The sequence below is a fragment of the Dama dama genome, chromosome 5, assembly GCF_033118175.1.
Source record: "Dama dama isolate Ldn47 chromosome 5, ASM3311817v1, whole genome shotgun sequence".
In the NCBI taxonomy this organism is placed as follows: Eukaryota; Metazoa; Chordata; class Mammalia; order Artiodactyla; family Cervidae; genus Dama; species Dama dama.
Window position 1 is genome coordinate 42450694 of NC_083685.1, and position 22418 is coordinate 42473111.

The 22418-nt window shown below is 44.2% G+C and overlaps 1 protein-coding gene across 12 annotated transcripts in view; it reads left to right on the forward strand.

The window, feature by feature from the left end:
• The window catches only part of JADE1 (jade family PHD finger 1), a 57992-nt gene that overhangs the window by 3945 nt on the left and 31629 nt on the right, over window positions 1–22418 (forward strand). For 6 of the 12 annotated variants that reach the window (XM_061142340.1, XM_061142339.1, XM_061142342.1 and 3 more), the window contains exon 2: window positions 17326–17403. In XM_061142340.1, coding sequence (XP_060998323.1) covers window positions 17352–17403 — 52 coding nt within the window. In that variant the 5' untranslated portion in view covers window positions 17326–17351. Of the gene's footprint in view, window positions 1–22; window positions 54–101; window positions 187–408; window positions 430–16426; window positions 16565–17042; window positions 17110–17325; window positions 17404–22418 lie in introns of those variants that run through there. The other 6 variants (XR_009692882.1, XM_061142337.1, XM_061142338.1 and 3 more) reach the window with 5 other exon arrangements.

The window sequence follows — 22418 nt, forward strand, 5'->3', positions numbered from 1 at the left end:
TTGTTTGTTGGTTCCGCGCCGCCTTCCTCGCCGGATGGCTTCCTGTGACAGAGGTGATACACAGTTTCCAGAACTGTCTGGGGGCGGGAGCGGGAGCCGAGTCCTCTCGGAGCTGCTCGCCGTCACCGCTGCTCCCGCTCCCATCTCACAGCCGTTTCTCGCCGGCGCGCCCGCCCCAGTCTGAAGGTGCCGCCCGGGAGGGACTCGGGGAGGGGGGGGACGGCGCGGCCGTTTCCAGCGGCGCAAGTGGCTTCTAGACGCGAGGGAGCGTTTGATTTGCAACTGGGGCCGAGCGGATTGGTGCAGCTGGCGGCGGCGGGGCGGGAGGAGCGGCGGCGGCGGCGGGGGGTGGCCACTTTCAAACGGAGAGGGCGGCGGCGGCGGGGACGCCGCTGCGGAGGGAGCGGGGCTTGATTGCGCCACGAGAAGGTGTCATCACTGCACCGGGGCTAATTCCGGCGGAGGTGCCGGGAGTTACTTTCCCCTCCTCCCGCGCTGTTGTTTCTGTCGCCTTGGGAGGAGGAGGAGGAGGCGGCGACGAGGGAGAGAGGGAGGGGGCGGCGTCGCTGCGCGAAGCCGCGGCTCTGCGCACACCCCGGCGGGCGCCGCGCGGTGCTTTCTCCGGTGCGGGGCGGCGGCCCAGTTCTCCCCGCCCCGGGATCCCCGCCTTCCTGGGGTCTTCAGCTTTCTCTCTCCAGCCCCTCCCTTCCCCCCGGCGTGGGCTCTGCATCCCAGAGTCCTCCGCCCCCGGCTCTCCTCGCCCCGGGCCCCCCTCCCCGGTCGTACCCGCTCACTCCGCCTCGGCTTTCCCACCCTGGGCTCCCCTCCCCGGCGCGCGGGGGCGGCCGTAGTCCCGGCACCGGGTGAATGCAGCGAGCGAACAAAAAAGCGGGCGATTTAAACGTGCCTTCGAAACCCGTTAGGAATGCGTCGTCACCACGAGACCGTTTAAAAGCAGCTTTGGTTGGTTTTCTAGTAACTAGGAGGCAGGCGCCCCACCTCGCTTCGGCGGGGGCGAGGGTCTGTCGCCTTCTATTTACCACAGCCGAGGGGGAATTTAAATTTTCTCTTTGTAAAGTGATAGCTGCAGTTGAATGACTTAAGACGGCTACATTTTTAGGAAATTGAGAGAGAATCTGAAGTTTCCATTAATGGGAATGCTTAGGGGCTGCTTTCCCAAAGGTTTTTATTAGGTGAACTATTTTTCCTTTTTAGAAAACCCGCTGTGAACGGCTAGCTCTCTAGTTACTTGTACCTCAAGGCTAATACCTTTCAAAGTTAATGAACTAGTTTTAAGATACAGAGAAATTACTTCTCTGGAAGCTGGTTTAGGTAGTGATCCACCAGTGGTTAGAGATTAGGAAGCTGTGTTTGACCAGATCGCCGCTAATCAAGATTTAATCACTTTTAGCTGGAGAAAGGGAGCGTTCAGTGTAACTATACTTAGACTGACAACACTTTTGATAAAATAATTTACCGTAGTAGAGTGGGCAACACATACTGGACAGATACACTGCATGTTCTGTGTGTGACACTTGGTGTAGCAAATACCTGCACCCGAAAATTCTTAATGCCCTTTTGTCCCAAAGATTTCAATCTCATCTAATGTCACTTTTAAATCAGATTGACTTTGTTATTTTGTTTTCTCCCTTAAGTTTATGTGTTTCTATATGTGTATTTGATAAGCTGGCATACATACCTCCTCAGAGCAGCCAGAGATAAAGGTTTCAGTAGAATTTGAACTTGATTCCATCTTAAGGTCATAGGCTGCTTTCTAAGAAGAAAATTTGAGTGGGTTGTAACAGAGATTTTTAACTTCGACAAAAGTGGATGTATGTTCATTTAGAAAGAACAAGATTCCCCCGCCAACAAGTTCCTCCTCCATCACCAGACTGGTTTTCAGCGTATAAGTGAATATTTTCGTTTCCTGTTGCAGAGGTTGAAGGAGTAGCTATAAAGGGAAAATAGTGAAAAATGATGAGTTGTGTGAAAAGTGGGAACAGGAGAAAAAACTTTTTGGATTTTAAGGACATGTTGTATTTTAGAATCAACAGTTGCTTAGCCCAGAGACTTTGGGTAGAAGGATTAACTAAAAAAGCAAACAAAACTTGGAGGACTTGGTGAGAATACAAACACATCTCCATGTGTTTCACCTTCATAGATAATTGATTTTTTACTTCAAAGAGCCCTTAGTAGCTTAAAGTATTATTACAGAAATGGTGTTACATGTACATGTTTTCAACTATAGAAGCAAATATAAAAACACATTCCTATCACCTAGAAGTCATCATTTTACCATTTTCCAGATAATTGTGTATACATACGTATAATGAATCACACTGTCTGTACAGTTGTGTAAGGAGTGTTTTTTCCTCCTGTTAGCTAGCTTGTCTATTTGGGATATATTCAGATTTTCTTACTTCGCCTCCAAATATAACAGTGGCTTTGTCTAAAACACTGTCCAATCAAAGATCATTGCATCTCGTTATTTCCTATAAGTAGACTCTAATCTGTAGTAACTTTTTGACAGAACCTCTGACATTGAGGAGGCATGTCTTTGGAGTTAATCATGACTGGATTTGAAAAAGTTAGAATTAAAGTAGCATTTTTTGTGTGTAATTTAGAGTCTTCAGTTTGGAGATTATTTGTTTGAAAACGGTTTTAAAGAAATTTGCGTGGTGTATTTATCTGCACACTTGGTGAGAAAAAAATTAACTGTTTCAGTACTGAGGTGGTTAGAACAACAAACATCTAGACATCAAACACTGACCAAATCTTGTATTTTTAGGCTTTGTCAGGAGTGAGGAGGAGACGGATGACTCTCACAGTTCTGCTTGCTTGCTTCCTTTCTGTTGGTGAAGCTCTTTCCTCAGTCATGTGGGGCACCTGTTACACTATTACAGTTCATGGTCTGTCAGAATTTGCATTATATGCCCAGTTTTCCTGCATGGTTAATAAGACATTCTCTAGAGGAAAATATAACACTTTTGTCAATATCTTGCCGCTTATTTGGATTGGCATTGAAAAGCTTGACTTAATTGGTCAAACAGTGGGAGTTATACCAGTGTTAAACTACTTTCGTCTCGCTTCAAGCCTGTGACAGAACACTGTTGCCTTGTTTAACAGTAAATTTAAAAAAAATTTCAAATAAAGGCGGACTTTGCTTGGAGTTGTTAGTTTCTTAGATTGTATCAGAAGCCAGATAGGAACCTTAATTGGGAAAGTTTTAGTTCCTGAGACAGTTAAGTTGTTTCCTTTAAAGTTTTAGTGTTCAGCTGATTTTCTCTATATTAAGACCTTGTTCAGTCATTAAGCCGTGTCCTACTCTTTGCGATCTCATGGACAGCAGCATGCCTGGCTTCCCTGTCCTTCATTGTCTCCCAGAGTTTGCTCAAACTCATGTTCATTGAGTCAGTGTTGCCATCCAACCATCTCATCCTCTGTCACCCCCTTCTCTTCCTGCCCTCAGTCTTTCCCAGCGTGTCTTTTCCAGTGAGTCGGCTCTTCTCATCAGGTCGCCAAAGTATTGGAGCTTCAGCATCAGTCCTTCCAGGGAATATTCAGGGTTGATTTCTTTTAGGATTGACTTGATTGATCTTCTTGCAGTCCAGGGGACCGTCAGATGTCTTCCTCAGCATCACAGTTCGAAAGCATTGTAAAAGCGTTTTGTCTGACTGCAGCTCCATGGACTATAGCCGCCAGGCTCCTCTCTCCATGGAATTCTCCAGGCAAGAATACTGGAATGGGTAGCCATTCTCTTCTCCAGGGGATCTTCTTGCCCCAGGGATTGAACCCAGGTCTCTGCATTTCAGGCAGATTCTTTACTGTCTGAGCCACCAGGGAAGCCCATATGAAGACCTGGCAGCGCTTTATTTGGTAATGTGTTTAAAATTTGGACAGTTGATAGGTTTATTATATAATATAAAATTTCAAAAAGTTGAGACAATTGAGAATCTTGCTATTTGCTTGGTGAAAGTGAATGGGAAAGTCACTCAGTCATGTCTGACTCTGCCACCCTGTGGACTATACAGTCCATGGAATTCTCCAGTCCGGAATACTGGAGTGGGTAGCCTTTCCCTTCTCCAGGGGATCTTCCTAACCCCAGGACCAAACCCAGGTCTCCCGCATTGCAGGCAGATTCTTTACCAGCTGAGCCACCAGGGAAGCCCAGGAATACCGAGGTCGGTGGCCTATCCCTTCTCTGGCGGGTCTTCTGACCCAGGAATTGAACCCGGGTCTCCTGCATCGCAGGTGGATTCTTGACTAGCTGCCAATTTGGGAATCCCATTTGCTTGGTGTATTTATACAAAGAATATTGATATGTGATTGTGAGGGATTTATATTTTGGTATTTTCACAGATGGTTGGCTCTGATGGAATAAGTAAACTCTGGTCCTGGAGCCCTTTTTTACCTTTCAGTTGAAGTGGCATCTTGTTTAAGTTTGGGCAGGGTTGATTGCCATGGAACAGAGAGAAAATTTAGTATAAGAGAATGTTGATTGTGACTCTGGCCATGTTATTGTGGCTTGGCTTTTATCTAGCCTAGACTTTGAAAGTTTATTCAGGATGTCTTCCTTACCTGAAAGCAACAAACATAGGAAGAGTGGGTATTTCCATTTTTGAGTCTTTTGTTAACTCTAGACTAGTGGTGTATTATGTGCACTTAACAAATGTTCAAGGACCAAGCTTTTAATGAATACTCTAAAACAAGTTACATGTTTACTTTTTTTGCTTTTGGTTCTTCAGGTAGAGTTAAAGACTGTTAAGGTGATTGAAGGCAGTTAAAGTAAGTTCATTTTTTAAACTTTAGGTTCTTTCAGGCTGATTTTGTTGGAGGAATTAAATCAGTTTTCTCTTGTTTTGAAAGCACTTCCAACTGGCAGTAATATATAGTTTTTAATACTGATCTGCATAGGATCAGACATTTAATAATGTCTGCACAGGAGATTTTATTAATTTGAAAATTCATGACAGCTTCTAAGACAGTTTCTAAGCAGTTATTTTAAGTGAAGATTTCATTGATGAGAGTCCAAACTGAAGAATAAAATGAACATTTTTTCTTTTACTCCTTACTCCAGAGTAAGCAGCAAGAATTGGCAAGGTTAACAAGTTGCTGGAGTTTGAGCTGCCTGATTTGCGTTTGTTTAGCACAAAGTACACTTAACATGATTTAAGATTTTTCTTGATTAGTCATGGTCATTTTTATGACCATCAGTTATTTCAGTGCTGAAATAAAAAGATGCACTTTAGATGTGTAGGCTGAGTATTTGTGACTTGTGACTTTTTTAAGGTCAAGGACACTTGAGGTCCAAAACCTGTGGAACCTCTCCAGCAGAAAAAGTGAGTTACTCAAAAATTTACATGTCATTTCAGGGTCTGGATGAATACTTTTAAGTGCATCCTTGGATTTCAATTTGGCATTTAAATTCTGGTGACTTCTTTTTATGATTTCTCTCTTACCCTCTTACATCACTGTTAAACCACACAGTATAGTTAAAATGCCTGTCTAGAATAGTCATTTTTCTGCTTATTGGTTACTGGCTTGAAAATCAGATAAGTTTATTAGTTTTTATAACTTAGTGTACACTGGCCCCAAGAAGGAGCCTCAGGGGTTTTCCTTTGAGAAAAATTCACAAGTTTCTAGACATGGATTTAATTTAAGTTGCTTAGATCACAACCCTCCTACCTCACCCTCTTACCCCCTTACTGCTAGTCTGTTGATTTAAAGCAGAGATCAGTAAACTTTTTTAGTAAAGGGGCCAGATAGCAAATAGTTTAACCTCTGTGGGCCTGATAGTCCCTATTACAGCTGTTCAACTCTGCCATCGTAAGTGCGAAAGCAAACAGTGGACAAAAAGTAAATGAATGGATGTGACTGTGTCCCAATAAAACTTTATTTACAGATAGTGAAATTTGAATTTGGGTTAATTTTCAGGTGTTCTGAAATGTTCTTTTGATTCCCTTTCCCAAACCATTTAAATACATAAAAACCATTCTTATGTATTGAACAACAGCAGGTTGTAGACCCCTGATTTATAATGACACAGCCATACCTATATATATATTGAAAACTTGTACAATAGTATATATTCCTGTGGGACAGCATATACCTGTAGTGTAGTATGTGCATGCGTGCGTGCTAAGTCTCTTCAGTCATTTCTGATTCTTTGTGACCCTATGGAGCTTAGCCTGCCTGGCTCCTCTGTCCACGGGATTCTCCAAGCAAGAATACTAGATTGGGTTGCTGTGCCCTCCTGCAGGGGATTTTTCTGACCCAGGGATTGAACCAATGTATCTTACGGCTCCTGCATTGGCAGGCGGGTTCTTTGCCACTAGTGCCACCTGGGAAGCCTGTAGTATAGTATAGTGATACAGTTTTAGGTAGTCACCAGATTGTTTCTGCTGGGACTGAATTCCGTTTCTGATAGGAAACTGAAACAACAAGTTGAAATCAGAAGTTTGTTTGATGAGTATGAAGGCACTTAACTCATCTCAGGGCAATGGCTCCTAACTCTCTGGTTCCTAGACTAGCCTTTGAGGGTAGGATGTATAATACAGGACCCCATGTACCTTGCAAAAGACGGCTGGGTAGTCACACCCTGCTGGGAGGCCAGGCCAAGAAGCCCTGTGTGAGGGAATATACATTTTGACCTGGGACTGTATCCAGAGGGAGACGTATCCAGAGGAGTGTGATGCCTCTCCACATAGGGTGTATGTCACACCAACCGGAAGTGAGTACCTGCTGCTCAGAGGACACGTAGCCGTGTGGTAGTGTTCAGGGACCCACTCGTGTGCACTCTGTCCAGCTCTCCCTTGTGTCTGCTCCAGCAGGCAAAATGGTATTTGCAGCCATCTAAACATCAGCTTGCCAGGAAGTATGTTTCAAGTTCTAAGTTAACAGACTGTTGTTTGTTGAGTACATTTTAGTTGTCTGACCCCTGATACCGTGTAGTCCATGGCCTTAATCTTCGCGATAACCTCTTTCTAAATCTCAGGAGGTGCCCAGGAGCAGGAAGTCCATGGTCCCATCCCCTGGGAGGAGGATGGATGGCACAGGAGGCCACCCACCTTGGGGATGGGTCTTTGATTCAGCCTCTGGCTTTGCCCTCGACCCATCTGTGTGTCTTTGCTCTTGCTGCCTAACCTCTCCAGAACTTACTGTACGTACTTCTTTTTATTTATTTATTTGTTTTTCCGTACTTTTTAAAATTAGGAAAGGTAAATTACCTCCAAAACATTTTCTAGAGATTAAGTTAGGATTTTATATGTTTCTTTGGGGGAAGATGTCCTGTAGACACAATCCATGGCTGAGACTGTTTTCAGCTTTAGCCCCAGAGAATACTTTGCAGACCTTGCTGCTAGGTATTGAGACTGTCTTACATTTCCATGACTGTAGTAACAAGACTTGTACAATTGTGATGAAATGTTTGTTTTAATATATAATTCAGATGATGTGTAAATGCAGTTTTTGTTGTTAAGTGAGTCATCTAGATCTTCAAGTGTACAACATTGGAAGTCTGGATTTTTTTTTTAAACTGTACTTTAAAATTTTTTGGTGACTTAACATTGTTAGTGGTAACTGATAGTTTCTGACAACCGGCTATAATCAGGGAACAAAGTTTCTCAAAACAGCTGCATTTCAGTCTGTGCACAGTGTAATTGTCATTAGCTGGTTGAGTCTGGTTTCTGCAGAAGCTGCTTTGTATATCCTGTATAAGAACATCTGGTTTGAGCATTTAAAAATCTTTTAAAATTACCCTGTAGTCACTTTGCATTTATTGGCTTATTCTTCCAAGAGTCAGATAAGGGAGTGTAGACTCCTTTCCCATCCTTATTTTGACATTGGTTCATTCAGAACTATCTCCTGCTAACTAACACTTAGTTTTTTTTAAAGTGTTGTTCTTCAGTGAAGTTTTAGAGTTTGATCTGAAGAATGAGTGTGTGTATGTGTTAAAAATTAGAATTTGGTTCAGAGATCCTAAGGCTGAATGAAACACAAACCTTCTGACTTCAGTGAAGTGTTTTATAAACTTTCTTTTCATGTATTCTGAAGAGATTGGTCTTATGTTCGTTTTCTCCAGTAATTTGATGAAAAAGAAAAGAAAAAAGTGTGAAAAGAGGACCTAGAGGGCAAGTAGACAGCATCGTTCATCTGAGTTTTGACAGTGACAGCACTGTGTTAAGTGTTAAGGAGGATTCTGAGGTCACGCCTGGGCTTGTGGAAAAAAAAGAATGACCTAATTTATTAACCATGCCTGCCATGGGTAGAGGAAATGGTGTGTTTGGTAACCATCTCTGGAATGTAGGCCCCCCCCCCCGCCCCCAAAAAATAGTACTGCTCTTGAAATGGATAAGAGGTTGAGTATTTATTTGACTTTGAATTCTTTAAAGGTAATTTAAACCCTAGTTTTCTTGTCTGAGTTAGTTTTTGTATTCTTACTGCATATATTTTTAGTGACCTGCTACTGGCACACTGGCTATTCTTATGTTTTGAAAACTTTCACTTTTGAATTAAATAATGAATGAGTGATAGTAGCCTTTTACGGCATTATCCTATTACCTTTTCTGTTCTTTTCCTCCTATGCTATTTCATCAGGTATTTTAAAACAAGATAAGCCTTTGATACCCCATCTCAGGAAGGAGGTGGAATATATATATAGTTTATTGGTAGCTGCTCATTTTAGGCTGGTGCCTGTGTGGGGCCTTCAAGAAGCTGTGCTCCTAGGGTCTTCTCTAATGTGAGGAGCAAGAAACAACAGTGCTGGATTTTAAATCTTTACTATTACAAATAGCATAGTGCAGGATGATGGTAAAAAATTAAAATAATCTAAAAGGTCTTTCAGTTCAGTTCAGTCGCTCAGTCATGTCTGACTCTTTGCAGTCTCATGAACTGCACCACGCTACGCCTCCCTGTCCATCGCCAACTCCCGGAGTTTACCCAAATTCATGTCCATTGAGTTGGTGATGCCATCCAACCATCTCATCCTCTGTCGTCCCCTTCTCCTCCTGCCTTCAAACTTTTCCAGCATCAGGGTCTTTTCCAGTGAGTCAGTTCTTCGCATCAGGTGGCCAAAGTATTGGAGTTTCAGCTTCAGCATCAGTTCTTCCAATGAATATTCAGGACTGATTTCCTTTAGGATAGACTGATTGGATCTCCTTGCAGTCTACGGGACTCTCAAGAGTCTTCTCCAACACCCAAGTTCAAAAGCATTAATTTTTTGGTGCTCAGCTTTCTTTGTAGGCCAGCTCACATCCATACATGATGTGTCTGGAAAAAACCATAGCTTTGATTAGATGGGCCTTTGTTGGCAAAATGATGTCTCTGTTTTTTAATATGCTGTCTAGGTCATATGCTGTGAAAGGTCATAAATGGAAGTAAAATTTCCCAACCTATTCAGCCTAGAACACTGCAGCCACTCCTGAAATTTTCTATGAATATGCAAGCAGTTGTATATATATATCTCTTCCCTCTTTTATATGTAAATGGGCTGATAATTCCATTTTTCTCCCCTGCAGTTTGTGGTGGTTTCTTTCTTGGAATGTCTTTTGGTATCTTCCACATCTGAACATACAGATCTACTAGAAAGGAATTCTGAGTAGATAGAAACGGGTAGAAGTTCAGGGTTGGAGTCCATGATGTCTGGTTGCCTATATTGTTTGGGGTGAATTCATGGAAAGGGAAGTTAACAAAAATACATCCCAAATACAGATGGTTGGAATGTTTTGTCATAACTGCTCTTCAGGTGCTGACTCTAATTGTCATCAATTACAGAGACCTAGGAGGGATTTAATGGATTATTTTAGGGCTCATGAACAGAGATTGGAATACTTATAAAGGCAAATGGGAGCTGCTGTGATTCATTCAGAACCACTCACATTTATAAATTTCTTAAAATCTTTTATTTACTTTCAAAGTCTGGTTTTAAAAATAATTTATAAAGAACTTAATGGTGAACTAGTGTGTTACAGCACTTGGTTTTTATTAGTAACATTGGCAGGGATAAATATTTATGATTATCTGGGCAGTTATTAAAATCTTTTTTTTGAGAGAGGTGGTTGGTTATTTGTTGCTAATATAAACTCTTTTCAGCTGAATATTTTCAAGTAGATGTCTCTGCAGAGACTGTAGAAGCTTGGGCACCATGTCCTTTAAACAAATTCTGATATATGACATTGTAACAGACACATTTTTATAAGTTCTTTTTTTCTGAGTTGAAATATTTAGACAAGATTAAAGCTTTTAACACTTAAGATCTAAGCAGTTTGTCAGTTATATCAAATCTATGACTGTCTTTTTGACCAGATATAATTTTCTGGTTAAAGTGAGAAATCTGGGTTTGAGTTACAGTCACACTAGTATTTTTAAACTCTGAGCATTTGAATTTAGATAGTGTTGTTAATTTGATAACTTTATGTCTAGGAGATTAATGTTTGCTATAAAAACTGAGATAAGAAACCAGCTGATTTTGTTCACATTCATTTATGGATAAGAGATTACTTGGAAGTATAGGTCATTATTATATTTGGGTATTTTATTTGGGCTAATGTATACTCATTGAATGGAGAAGGAAATGGCAGCCCACTCCAGTATTCTTGCTTGGAGAATCCCATGGATGGAGGAGCCTGGTGGGCTATAGTCCGCAGGGTCGCAAAGAGTTGGACACTACTGAGCGACTTCATTTTCACTTTCACTTTCATACTCATTGAAGATAAGAAAAAAGAAGATCTATTAGGAAAATGTGAGTCTGAGTTTATGGGGGAGGTATTAATAGTCTATGACCAGTGACTAAGGGACCAAATCATGTTGCATAGTGTTTAAAAATAATAGTCGAATTGTCTGAACTTAGCAGATAGAGCCACCTCATTACAAAATACTTTTGTCTTTATGTAAGACTTCTTGGTGTCTGAAAGTCCATTCTTTAGTGTACGTTTTTATATTATACATATTCTAAGTACATTTTAAAATATAGTACATTTAAATATTAGATTATTAACTTCGACAGAGAATGGAAGGACACCTTATAAATTTGAAAATAAATAGAAGTTACTCCAGTTAAAGCTCAATTGGATATTAAAGTGAAGCGTCTCAAATTCTATAAAGCTGAGTTGAACATAGAATGGAGTTTACTTACAGGAACTCAGTCATTCATCCTACACCGTGTGGGTGTGTTCCCTCACTCAGTCGCGTCCAACTCTTTGTGGCCCCATGGACAGTAGCCCACCAGGCTCCTCTGTCTGGGATTGTCCAACAAGAATACTGGAGTGGGTTGCCATTTCCTACTCCAGGGGATCTTCCTGACCGAGGGATCGAGCTCAAGTCTCTTTTGACTCCTGCATTGATGGGTGGATTCTTTACCACTAGTGCCGCCTGGAAAGCCCCGTTCATCCACTGCATTAGTTATGTATTAAGTGATACAGAGAGAAGGAATATGTAGAGGTCTTTGAGTACTTTCTAGAACTTCTTGAGAGTGAAATAAATAAGATTGAAAACATAGTGGACAAAATTGATACTTTGAATGAAAAAAATAGCCTTTCTGCATATAAACCATAAGCAATTAAAATCACTAGGGTGCACTAGGGTGCAATCCTTAATATAGCTGTAGAGTTATATTAATAACTCTAATTAATAACTCTACATTTATCAGGGACCCTGATAAATGGTCCCTGTTCCACCACAGAATAATTCTGATAACTGGACAGTTCCTCAGATCTGTCTTTTTCCCAGGCGTAGCACTGAATAAACATCCTGAAGTTCTTAATCATCTTATTCTTTTGTAAAAGTTCTTCTTTCTGTTCTCCAGGGTCATTTCTCATTCTTTCTTGGCTAGAGTCACATACCAGTCATGCTTCCCTGGTACCACACCCAGGTCACTAAATTTGTTCCCTTGCAAATTCCTGAACCACTTGGTGGGTTCCTTCAGCTAAGGGCTGCTCTTTAGTGCCTGCCGATTCCCCACCCTAATTTCAGTCCAAGGAAAACATAAATTTGAGGGTTTTGAGGCGGCTTGCTCATATATGCTCAGATTTCACATATCCCGTGAAAGTGAAAGTGTTAGTTGCTCAGTCATGTCTGACCCTTGGCAGCCCTGTGGACTGTAGCCTGCCAGGGTCCTCTATACCTGGGATTTCCCAGGCAAGAATGATAGAGTTGGTTGCCATTTCCTTCTCTGGGAAATCTTCCTGACCCAGGGATTGAACCCAGGTCTTCGTAACAGTTATCACACTGAAGCTACTTATCTAGATGTCTGCTTACTGTATCTCCCTCTGGGCCACTCCCTACCTTGTTCATCATATCTTTGGCATCTAACTTGATACAGTTTTAATTGAGTGAACGTGTTAACTAATCCACTGCTTTTTTTTTTTAATTCACTGCTTTTTAACCCATGTGACAGGAGAGGCCGAAAGAGAGTGATCCGCATGCAGGATGTTACTTTCCAAGGAGATGATGCCCTGGGCCACTATCACATGTGCCTGGTTGTCTGCTCATCCTGCCTGTTTCCAAAGGATTGTCACTTGACTGATCCAGCCAGGGTCTTTGGCCAGTGACTTCCTCTTATTGGGCCTTTCCAGGCAGTGTTTATAATCAGGCTTCCTAGGTAGTCTTTTTGCTTTTTGAGCAAAGTCCCAAATGCCTAATAATTAGTATTTTGTCTACCTAGCTGTTATGCTTCTCATGGCAAATGGACACTCCAGGCTCCTGTAAATTGTATCGCTTTGAAGCCAGTTTTGATGAAATCAGATAGGATGTTAGAAGAGCCCTGTTGAGGACTGGACCCAGAGTTCTGGGGGTGCCTGTTGTAGCTGCCCTTTGAAGTCTTATTTTTTTTGAAGTTTTGCTCAAGACCCATTTCTGTGAAGTGTTTATTTCACATTTAATCCACGAGAATCTCTGTTCTCTAGAACTTAACTATAACTTTTTAGAGACACACATGTATAAAACATTTGAGTGATGATGCAAGGCAGGAGTTTGATTGCATGTTAAAGAAAATAGTACGTTAAAAGGCTGAGTGAAAAAGTTCTAAAAGATGAAAAAGGTGAAATGAGTGGTACTGAATGTAAATGGTTTTAATTGGAGTGGTGGATGGTACTTGGTGGTTTTGAGCTGAGCCCTGGAGAAGAGGTGGGATTGGGATGGATGGGTGAGGAGGAGAGGGCCAAGGAGCTCTGGGAGCTGAGGCTGAGGCTGGAAAGAAGAGGTGTTTTATGTTAGAGGCCAGGTGGACTGGTTAGGGGGTCTTGGTAGGAGAGATGTTTGGATAGAGCCAGGGGAGGGGCCAGGTGGTGGAAAACCTGGGTTTCTAGCTGGAGCCTTTTGCAGTGTGACACAGGGAGAGATTGGCAGAGGAAATAGCCTGGAGAGGTCTCCTCATAGGCTGGATTAATTTGCTGTAATAATTCCATAAAGAAGGCTGAGCATTGAAGAATTGATGCTTTCTAACTGTGGTGCTGATGAAGACTTGAGAATCCCAAGGAGGTCAAACCAGTCAATCCTAAAAGAAATCAACCCTGAATATCAATGGGAAGGACTGACGCTGAAGCTCCAATACTTCAGCCACCTGATGCAAAGAGCCGACTCATTGGAAAAGACCCTGATGCTGGGAAAGATTGAGGTCAGGAGAAGAGGGTGACAGGATGAGATGGTTGGATAGTATCATCGGCTCAATGGACACAAGTTTGAGCAAACTTTTGAGAGATAGTGAAGGACAGGGAAGCCTGGCGTGCTGTTGTCTATGGGATTGCAAAGAGTTGGACACAACTTAGTGACAAAACAAGAACAAAGAAAACTGTGGGCATGGAGAAAGGAAGTGAAGTGAAAGTCACTCAGTTGTGTCCGACTCTTTGCAACCCCATGGGCTGACTATACAGTTCATGGAATTCTCTAGGCCAGAATACTTGAGTGGGTAGCCTTTTCCTTCTCTAGGGGATCTTCCCAACACCTAAAGCAATCTAGGTGTAGATGGCTAAAGATCTGGTGGGGCAGTAGGGGGACTTGGAAGGGTCACATATTATGAAATGATGGGCCTTTGCAATTGAGCAGAAAGGTAAGAAGGGATTGTTGTTGATATTGCTTGGTTGCTTAGTCATGATTCATTGTGACCCCATGGACTTTAGCCCACCACGCTCCTCTGTCCATGGGATTTCCGAAGCCAGAATACTGGAGTGGGTTCCCATTTCCTTCTCCAGTGGATCTTCCCAACCCAGGGATCGAACCCACGCCTCGTGCGTTGGCAGGTGGATTCTTCAGCGCTGAGCCACCTGGGAACACCAAGAAGAGACACATATTAGTAAATAAGTGAGCAAATAGTAAGATTCTGAATATGAAGGCACTGCAGAGAGTAATATGCTAGATTACATATACATATATATATGTATGTTAAGTATTACTGTTTTGCCCAAAATGTGCTGCTGCTTTTTGTGCTCCTCTTTGTTCTTCAGGACTCAGCTCAGAATCTTACCAACGCCATCAGCATGTGTTTCTCTAGTCTTGTATTGACCACTGTCAAGCACTCACCATGTTGAATTCCTGCTACCTAGTCTGTCTCCTCAGTTGGACCAGGAGCTCCCTGAGATCAGATGCAGTCATTGTGCTCCAGCACCTCCTCGTATATTAGACATTCAGATGTCTGTGGGATGCATTATATGCTATTACGTTTTCTTGCTGCTTTCTCTGGAGCGTTGCAAGTAGCCCTTTTAATTGATTATTACTTATCTTACTACCATCTAGATAACAATCAGCGAGTGCCTTGAATGATGCTGAGGGCCCTCTGCTTGCTTTCATTGGACAGATGTTTGCAGCTTACAACCACTGTATTGTGTGTCTTAAAGACAGTAACATGTGCATAGTTTGATTTCTTGAAGGAGTAAGTAACCCCAGGTGAGGTAAATCAGCCTGATGTCAAGGTTTAAGTACTTCAGAGCCCCAGAGGTGGCGATGCTGGCGTTCGCTCACCCCGTCACCGTGCAGGTTCCCTGGAGAGGTGCGGCACGGCACGCACAGCATTCTTCACTCCTCTACTCAGGCTCTTTCAGGGCTGGTGAGAGTGGAGTTCATTAGAAGGAGAATACTATTTTTACTTTTCTTTTACTTGCGTAATGTTGCTTGCAAGTATTTCCGTGTGTTAGGAGCATCATCCATTTTGGCCAGTGCTTGCATTTTGCATATAGTGACTGTTGAAAGCGTGTGCTTTCTCTGAGAACTGTGTATGAACACTAGGAGGGGAGAGCATTTTGGTTTAAAAAGATTCCAAACTCTTCTGTTTAGGTAAATGCTAGTTGTCTGAATCAGTGAAGATGCAGCCAACATTTGTTGCCTCATTTCTGGCCAGGGAGGGTTTATGGCCTTCTTCAGCCTCTTTCTCCTCCTCACCATTCTTAACACCTGCTCATGATGGGGGAACTGCATTCTTCTTGCCCTGATGCTTCACACTGTGATTCTTAAGGAATTCCTCTTTAGGAAACACTTTTTCTTTTTTTCTTGTTCTCAAGCTCTCTTGCAAAGTAGGATTTAGGGAGCTGAAGCTGTTCCTGGTAACGAGTGGGTCTTTGCCTTTCTCTTTTCTCCTGGTGCTTCCTGACAGTTTGGGGGGGGGCAGGGGTGCCTTCTAGAAAGCGGGAGGACAGCTCAGCTGTCAGCAGCTGGCGTTCTGGCAGAGGGTGACGGGGCAGGGAGGATAATCACGCGGGCAGTGGGCCCCAGGAGTTTGCCAGGAACTTTCTCTGGGGTGGGCCTGTCCTCGGTTGCTGGGTGTTAGTGTTACGGGTGAAGAGGGCTCTGCAGAAAACCCAGGGGTGCGGGTGGGGCCGCAGTGGTTGTAGATTCTATGACTGTTGACGCTACCTGTAACCTGGATCAGGACTCATGTCCTGGCTTCCTCTTGAAAGTTCTTTTAATCATCTTTTGAAGAATCATGTGGTAAAAACATAGAAACCTTAACTGGTGAGTGTCTCAGAGAGGAAATTTACAGTATAGACTAGGGACCTGATTATTTGAAAGAATCATATATGTCTGTTTTGAAGGTGGGAGCAGATGCATTGTATGGTATACTTTCAGCTTTTCTTGACTTCAGTTTTCCAGTTTCGCTCAGAGCAGACCTTTGGGTTTTTATTTCTGCCTCGTAGAGTGGTTTTTGTCTTGGCCTGTTCTAGCATAGTGATGCTCCACGTTCTTTCCCCACACGCTTCCTGTGTGCCCCACTCTTAGAAATTCATCACATTGTGATGCTGGGATTCCCAGGGAGGGAGAGGTTGGGATATACTTTACTGAGGGGCTGAGCTGGGAGGGGATGGCTGACTAACCATACTTTGACTGGGAAAGCCCTCCTCTCTCTTTGGGAATTACTGATCTGGCAGTAATATATGGGCTCTAAAGATGTCAAGGTGATGAGTAATTTTTAGTTTGGAAAAGCTTTTTGGTTTTGTTTAGAAAGCTACCCTGTCTGAATATAACCTCACGGTCATCTGTAGGCGTTCGGTGGTGGCCATTCCGTCTCAGTCCACTGCCCTCTTTCTCCGTTCTGTGGTGCTGGAGGCCTGGTACCACCAGCTGTCTGGCAGGAGCTGGCCGGGTAGGTGGGGTGTCTGCTCAGACTGTTGGGTTGGGCAAAGCCTGTAAGGAGGAGTTGGGGAAAAGGTAGTGAAATTGGATTTTTGCCTGCTCACAATGTGACCTTGGGCAGGTCAGCGCTTAAACCTTTTGGACTTGAGTTTCCTCCTGAGTAAAAGGGGAGGAGTCTGGCTAAGAATGAATTGCTGGGGGGTTGGAGATGACAAGGATAGGCATTTGCATTCCCAGTGTCCCATTTGTTTTGTTCCTAGAATTCTAGGTATTCAGTTTTTAGGATTCTTTCAGCAGTATTTGCCCGAGAAGCAGTGCTGCCCCACGCAGTGTAAATACTCACACATCCCGGCATAGCCCCATCCCTAACCCCCCACCCCCAATACACGTGTAAAATATGAATCTGTATGTAGTGAGGAAGCACTGTGCTCATTGCCATGGGCTTTTTCCGCAGAGCTTGCTGCCAGTCAGCTAAAGAGGCTCCCGGAGTAGTTGTAGTGATAATGTCAGAGAAGCGAGAGAGAAGCCTGGCACCTTTGGGAGACCTGCTGATGTGTAATTTCTCCACCTCTCCCCCTCCCTTTTGAACCTGTTCTGTTAATAATTGCACCTAATCATGTCTCTCTGGTCTTTTTACTGTTTATAATTCACATGCTACTTAAAGCCGACTGTTTGCTTTTTGTGTGCTGTGAATCCTGGCTGCCATCTGAAGCACAGCTCGATGGCCGTGTATTATCATCTTGGGTTAAGTGCTGTCTCATTGCTTTGCAGGCTGCCTGCTGCTTCCCGGGGAGATCATGAAACGAGGTCGCCTTCCCAGCAGCAGTGAGGATTCTGACGACAATGGCAGTAAGTCCTGCTTTGTTGTTCTTGGAGCCTACCAGGGTTTGGGTCCATGTAAAAACAGGATTTTTTAATGTAATGCTTTAAAGAGCTGAGGCGCTTCATGTATCAGTGAGGTCAGAGAAGAGCCAAGGCCTGAGTATCACATCTGAGTGGGATGCTGCAGGCCTTCATCTTCCTGGGTGAGGTTCAATGCAGGCAGCATTCCTCAGGCTTCCTGTTTGTTGTCCAAAGGTGAATAATCCAGTTTCCAGAGTCACCAGTGTGTCTGTTTTTCCTAAACATCATTTACAGCACTTCACAGTTGCTCTTTATGAAAAGGGAACTTAATCGAAGCCAGTTAATTATTAACTAGTCCAGCCTGATACAAAGGGACATTGGGCTGCCTGGTGTGATGTGAAAATATCAAGCACAGGTTTTTAGTAGGTCACAAGTCAGCGCTCTTCAGTGGATTTGAACATGACTGTATTTAATACTACTACTGTCTGCGACTCAGCTCTCTGGCATCCTCATATTTTCACAGTGCAGCTGAGAACCAGAAGTTAGTTGGCTTCCAGGCAGTCAAAATAAATGTCACACAGCGTCTGTGTATTGGGAAGCTCACAGACAACCCAGGGAAGAGTGTCTTTCAGATAACAAGGAAATTTTGAACCTAGCAGTGTGCCTGAGCTCTGGCCCATTATCTTATGTTTTGTATTACAGATCAGATTTGGGAAATCTTGAAAGAATGCTTACTCTGCTGAGTGATGGGAAAGGTATTAGGCCTGTTTTCAAGGAACTCTGTCTTTGACACATGACTTTCCATCAGAGCTGGATATTATCAGGACAATTGGAGATGCCTTTCTTATGCACTGTGGAAATGAGTATATGTAGACACACATTCAGAGGAGGGAGGGGCCAGGGAAACCTATAGAGGAGGCGGAAGTTGAGCAGGTCCTGAAGGATGAAGTTGTTTTATGCAAACGGTTGTTTTTCTATGCTCCAAGTGTTGGGCAGATTCAGTTACGTTCAGATCAGTCGCTCAGTCGTGTCCGACTTTGTGACCCCATGGACTGCAGCATACCAGGCCTCCCTCCCTGTCCATCACCAACTCCCGGAGTTTACCCAAACTTACGTCCATTGAGTCGGTGATGCCATCCAACCATCTCATCCTCTGTCGTCCCCTTCTCCTCCCGCCTTCAATCTTTTCCAGCATCAGGGTTTTTTCCAATGAGTCAGCTCTTAGTCCTTCCAATGAACACCCAGGACTGATCTCCTTTAGGATGGACTGGTTGGATCTCGTTGCAGTCTACGGGACTCTCAAGAGTCTTCTCTAACACTACAGTTAAAAAGCATCAATTCTTCAGTGCTCAGCTTTCTTTATGGTCCAACTCTCACATCCATACATGACCACTGGAAAAACCATAGCCTTGACTAGACAGACCTTTGTTGGCAAAGTAATGTTTCTGCTTTTTAATATGCTGTCTAAGTTGGTCATAACTTTACTTCCAAGGATTAAGCATCTTTTAATTTCATGGCTGCAATCACCATCTGCAGTGATTTTGGAGCCCAGAAATATAAAGTCTGCCACTGTTTCCCCATCTATTTGCCATGAAGTTGATAGGACCGGATGCCATGATCCTAGTTTTCTGAATGTTGAGCTTTAAGCCAACTTTTTTCACTCTCCTCTTTCAGGTTCATGAAGAGGCACTTTAGTTCTTCTTCACTTTCTGCAGATTAAAAGCAGAATTAAAAACAGCAAATTAGAGAGCAAGGCTTTGCTGTGGGCACCCACACTGACAGCCAGCAGGACTATTAGAAACAGAAGAACTCAAATACAGTTTGGTTGGAGCTTCGGGTGCAGGCATGGAGCAGCTAGGAGGAGAAATGGTGGTGATGGGAAAGCTGTGACAAATGGGGAAGGGCTGGGACCCTCTCAGACAGGCAGTGGGAGCTGACCTTTGGCATGAGGGAGGAGTGAACTGGGTGAGGAAAGCAGAGACACAGGAGTGAGCACTCTGGGAGAGGGGCTTGCCTTCTGTTTCAGGGAACTGTGTGAAGGGGCTGTACCCCACCTGTGCGAGCCGTTGGGAATGCCTTCTGAAATTCTTGGTGCTTGTTGGTTCATGACCCTCGCTACTTGTTTTCTTTAATATTTACTTAGGCTTTTTACTCCTTGAGGCAAAAATGAGCTTAGGCATTCCTTTTCTGCACCTCTGGTACCTGTCAAAGTGTCCTCTGGAGCTGTATGCACTCCGTAAGTGCTTGCTGCTTGCTGAGTACACGGTGTTATCTTGCAGCAATTGCAAAAAGAAACCATTGCTTTTTAGGTTCAGAATTAATCAGAAGAAGGGTTCATGAATTACTTCCAGTGCTTGATGAAAGGCTCAGAGAGGCCTCTTCCCCTGCGTTTTTGGTTGAGGAGCAGGTCTGTGCTTGCTCTGACTCGGGCCTCTTGTCCACCTTGGGAGGGCTGGGTCACAAAAGATTCTCCTGGGATGTTCTCTCAGACTTAGACCCTTCTGCTTTCTGGAGTAGAGCTGCCCAATAGAAGGGAAATGTTCTAGTGTAAGTAAGGAACCGAGTTTTAAATTTTTATTTAATCTTAATTAAAATTTAAAAAGCTACATGTCTAGTGATTACCATAGTGGACAGTGTAGTTCTGGACCCTGACCCAGTCCAGGCCTTCTCAGCTATCCAGAGGCCCTTCCATTCATCATTGCCGGCGGACATAACGAATCCCACAGCCTTTGTGGCTTAAACAACAGACATTTACTTCTCACGAGTCTAGAGGCTGCAAGTCCACGGTCAAGATGTTGGCAGGTTTGCTTTCTCCTGAGGCCTCTCTGCTTGGCATGCAGACCGACTGCCACCCTCTTAGTGAGTCTTCACAGGTCTTTCCTCTGAGCATGTGCATCCTTGATGTCTCTGTGTGGTTAAATGTCTTCTTGTGGTCCAGTGACACTGGGTTGGGATCCCTCATTTTTTTAATCACCATTTTAAAGGCTTTATGGCCAAATAATATAATACAGTCACATTCTGAGGTACTGGGGGGTTATGTTTCAACATAAGAAATTTGGTAGGGGACACAGTTCAGCCCATAGAAGACCAGATGCTTCATCTAAACCTGTTTTTTCACCCAGAGCTCTAGGAGGAGGAAAGGTATCCAAAGTCCCCACCAAAAGTGTATCCATTAAGTCACCTTCTTTGTAATGGGCTGTTTTTGTCCTCCGGCTAATATGTTTGTGTCTATGCTGGTCTCCCTGAAGAAAGCAGGGATGGAGGACTAAGGTAGATATTTATAATGTGCTGGAGGGTTGATGTAGGCAGACCACAAAGCTGGTTTTTCTTCTGCCCTAGGCTCCATGTGGAAATTGAGTGGTGGTGGTAGAGGATGAAGACGATAGCTGCTGATAGAAGGGAGGCAGGCTGGCCTCGTCATGGTTGATCCAGTGGAAAGTGTGTGATGGTACTTTGTGGCTGGGCTGCCTGTCTCGGCCTGCTGATTTGGTCGTTAGGGTGGGTGATGGTTGTGGCAAACAGCTCTCATTTAAAGCCTTAGAACGCCGGGTCATATAGACACATGCACACATCTACACCATAAACACACTTTCCACCTTCTCTGACAGCAACTGCTGTCCTGTGTGGGCCTCTGCCATCAGCCTGCCTGTGTGCGTTGGAGACCATCCTCTCATGTAGCACTCGGTGGGTGTGAGTAGGGTGCCTTCTGCCTCTGCACTCAGGTATCCAGAACTGAGCCTGCCCTTAGTTGAGTCTGGGTGTTTGGAAGCCTTGCTCATAACAAGGGCTGGGTCAGTGCAGTGGCCCCTCCCCAGCCTTTCCAGCGTGTGTTTCTGACAGAAGTTTGGCAGCAGCTCCCAGCCCAGTGCCTCGCATGTCCAAGTGGAGAAGAGATGGCTGCAGACGTCAGCTTGGGGCGCCCACAAAGCCATGGCTGGACCCGGCTGGCCTCCTGGGCTGGAGCCCTTTGCTTTGATTGCTGGCTTGGTCCAGGGGAATAGCGGCATGGTATTTACAGTTGGGGATGCACAGGCACTTTCTGCGTCAGTGCAAGCCCGCCTCCAGCTGCAGGCATAGCTGTGGAAGCCTTTCTCCAGGTGCCCTGGACTACCAGCCTCGCAGTTGGATGAAACCGTGTTGGGGTGTTCACAGGCTGGGCTCCTGGGATGGGGTGGCTCAGCTAGTCTTGGAAGTTTAACGCCTTGTGCCAGGGTGCAGCCTCGGGAAACAAGTGCTTAATTTCCTCCCGAGTCCTTGGGCCTCCGTCTTCAGGGGTTTTGGCAAATGCGACAGTGGGGCCACCAGCTATTTTTAGCGTTTCCATCCAGCCTGAGGGGGGAGAAGAGGAGCTGGAGATTGAGTTGGTCATCAGTGGCCAGTGTTTTAATCAATCATGCCTAGATAAGGGAGCCTCCGTAAAAATCTGAAAGCTCCAAGTTCGGTGAGTTTTCAGGTGGTGAACCTGCGGTGGCTGGGAAAGACCGGTGTGCTCTGAGAGGGCTTGGACGCCCCGTGCCCTTCCCCCAGGCCTTGTCCTGTGTGTCTCTTTATTGGCTATTGATTCATCCCCTTCAATATCTTTTTTATAATAAGTTGGTTATCTAATATGGAACACGTTTCTTTGAGTTCTGTGAGATGCTCTAACAAATGACTCGAGGAGAGGGTCTTGGGAACCCCTGCCAGTCAGAAGCATAGCTAACAACCTGGGCTTGGCGGCTGGCCTCTGAAGTGGGTGGTGGTCTTGTGGGACTGAGTCTGGAATCTAGTTCTGTCTCCATGTCAGAATTGAGTTGAATTTTTGGACATCCCGCTGGCACTTGACAGTTCCTTGTTAGTATGCAGGAGCTTCCACAAGCGCATATTGGAAAGGGGTCTAGGAACCAATTTTGCCTCATGCCCCAAATTACAGGGCTGTGTTGACCTCTCTGTGGGAAGGCCTGGGGTGTGGCCAGGGGTCATGGGGCCGGGCACCTTGGGGACGCCTTACCTGGTCTGGTTTCCACACCTTTGTTGACCCTGAA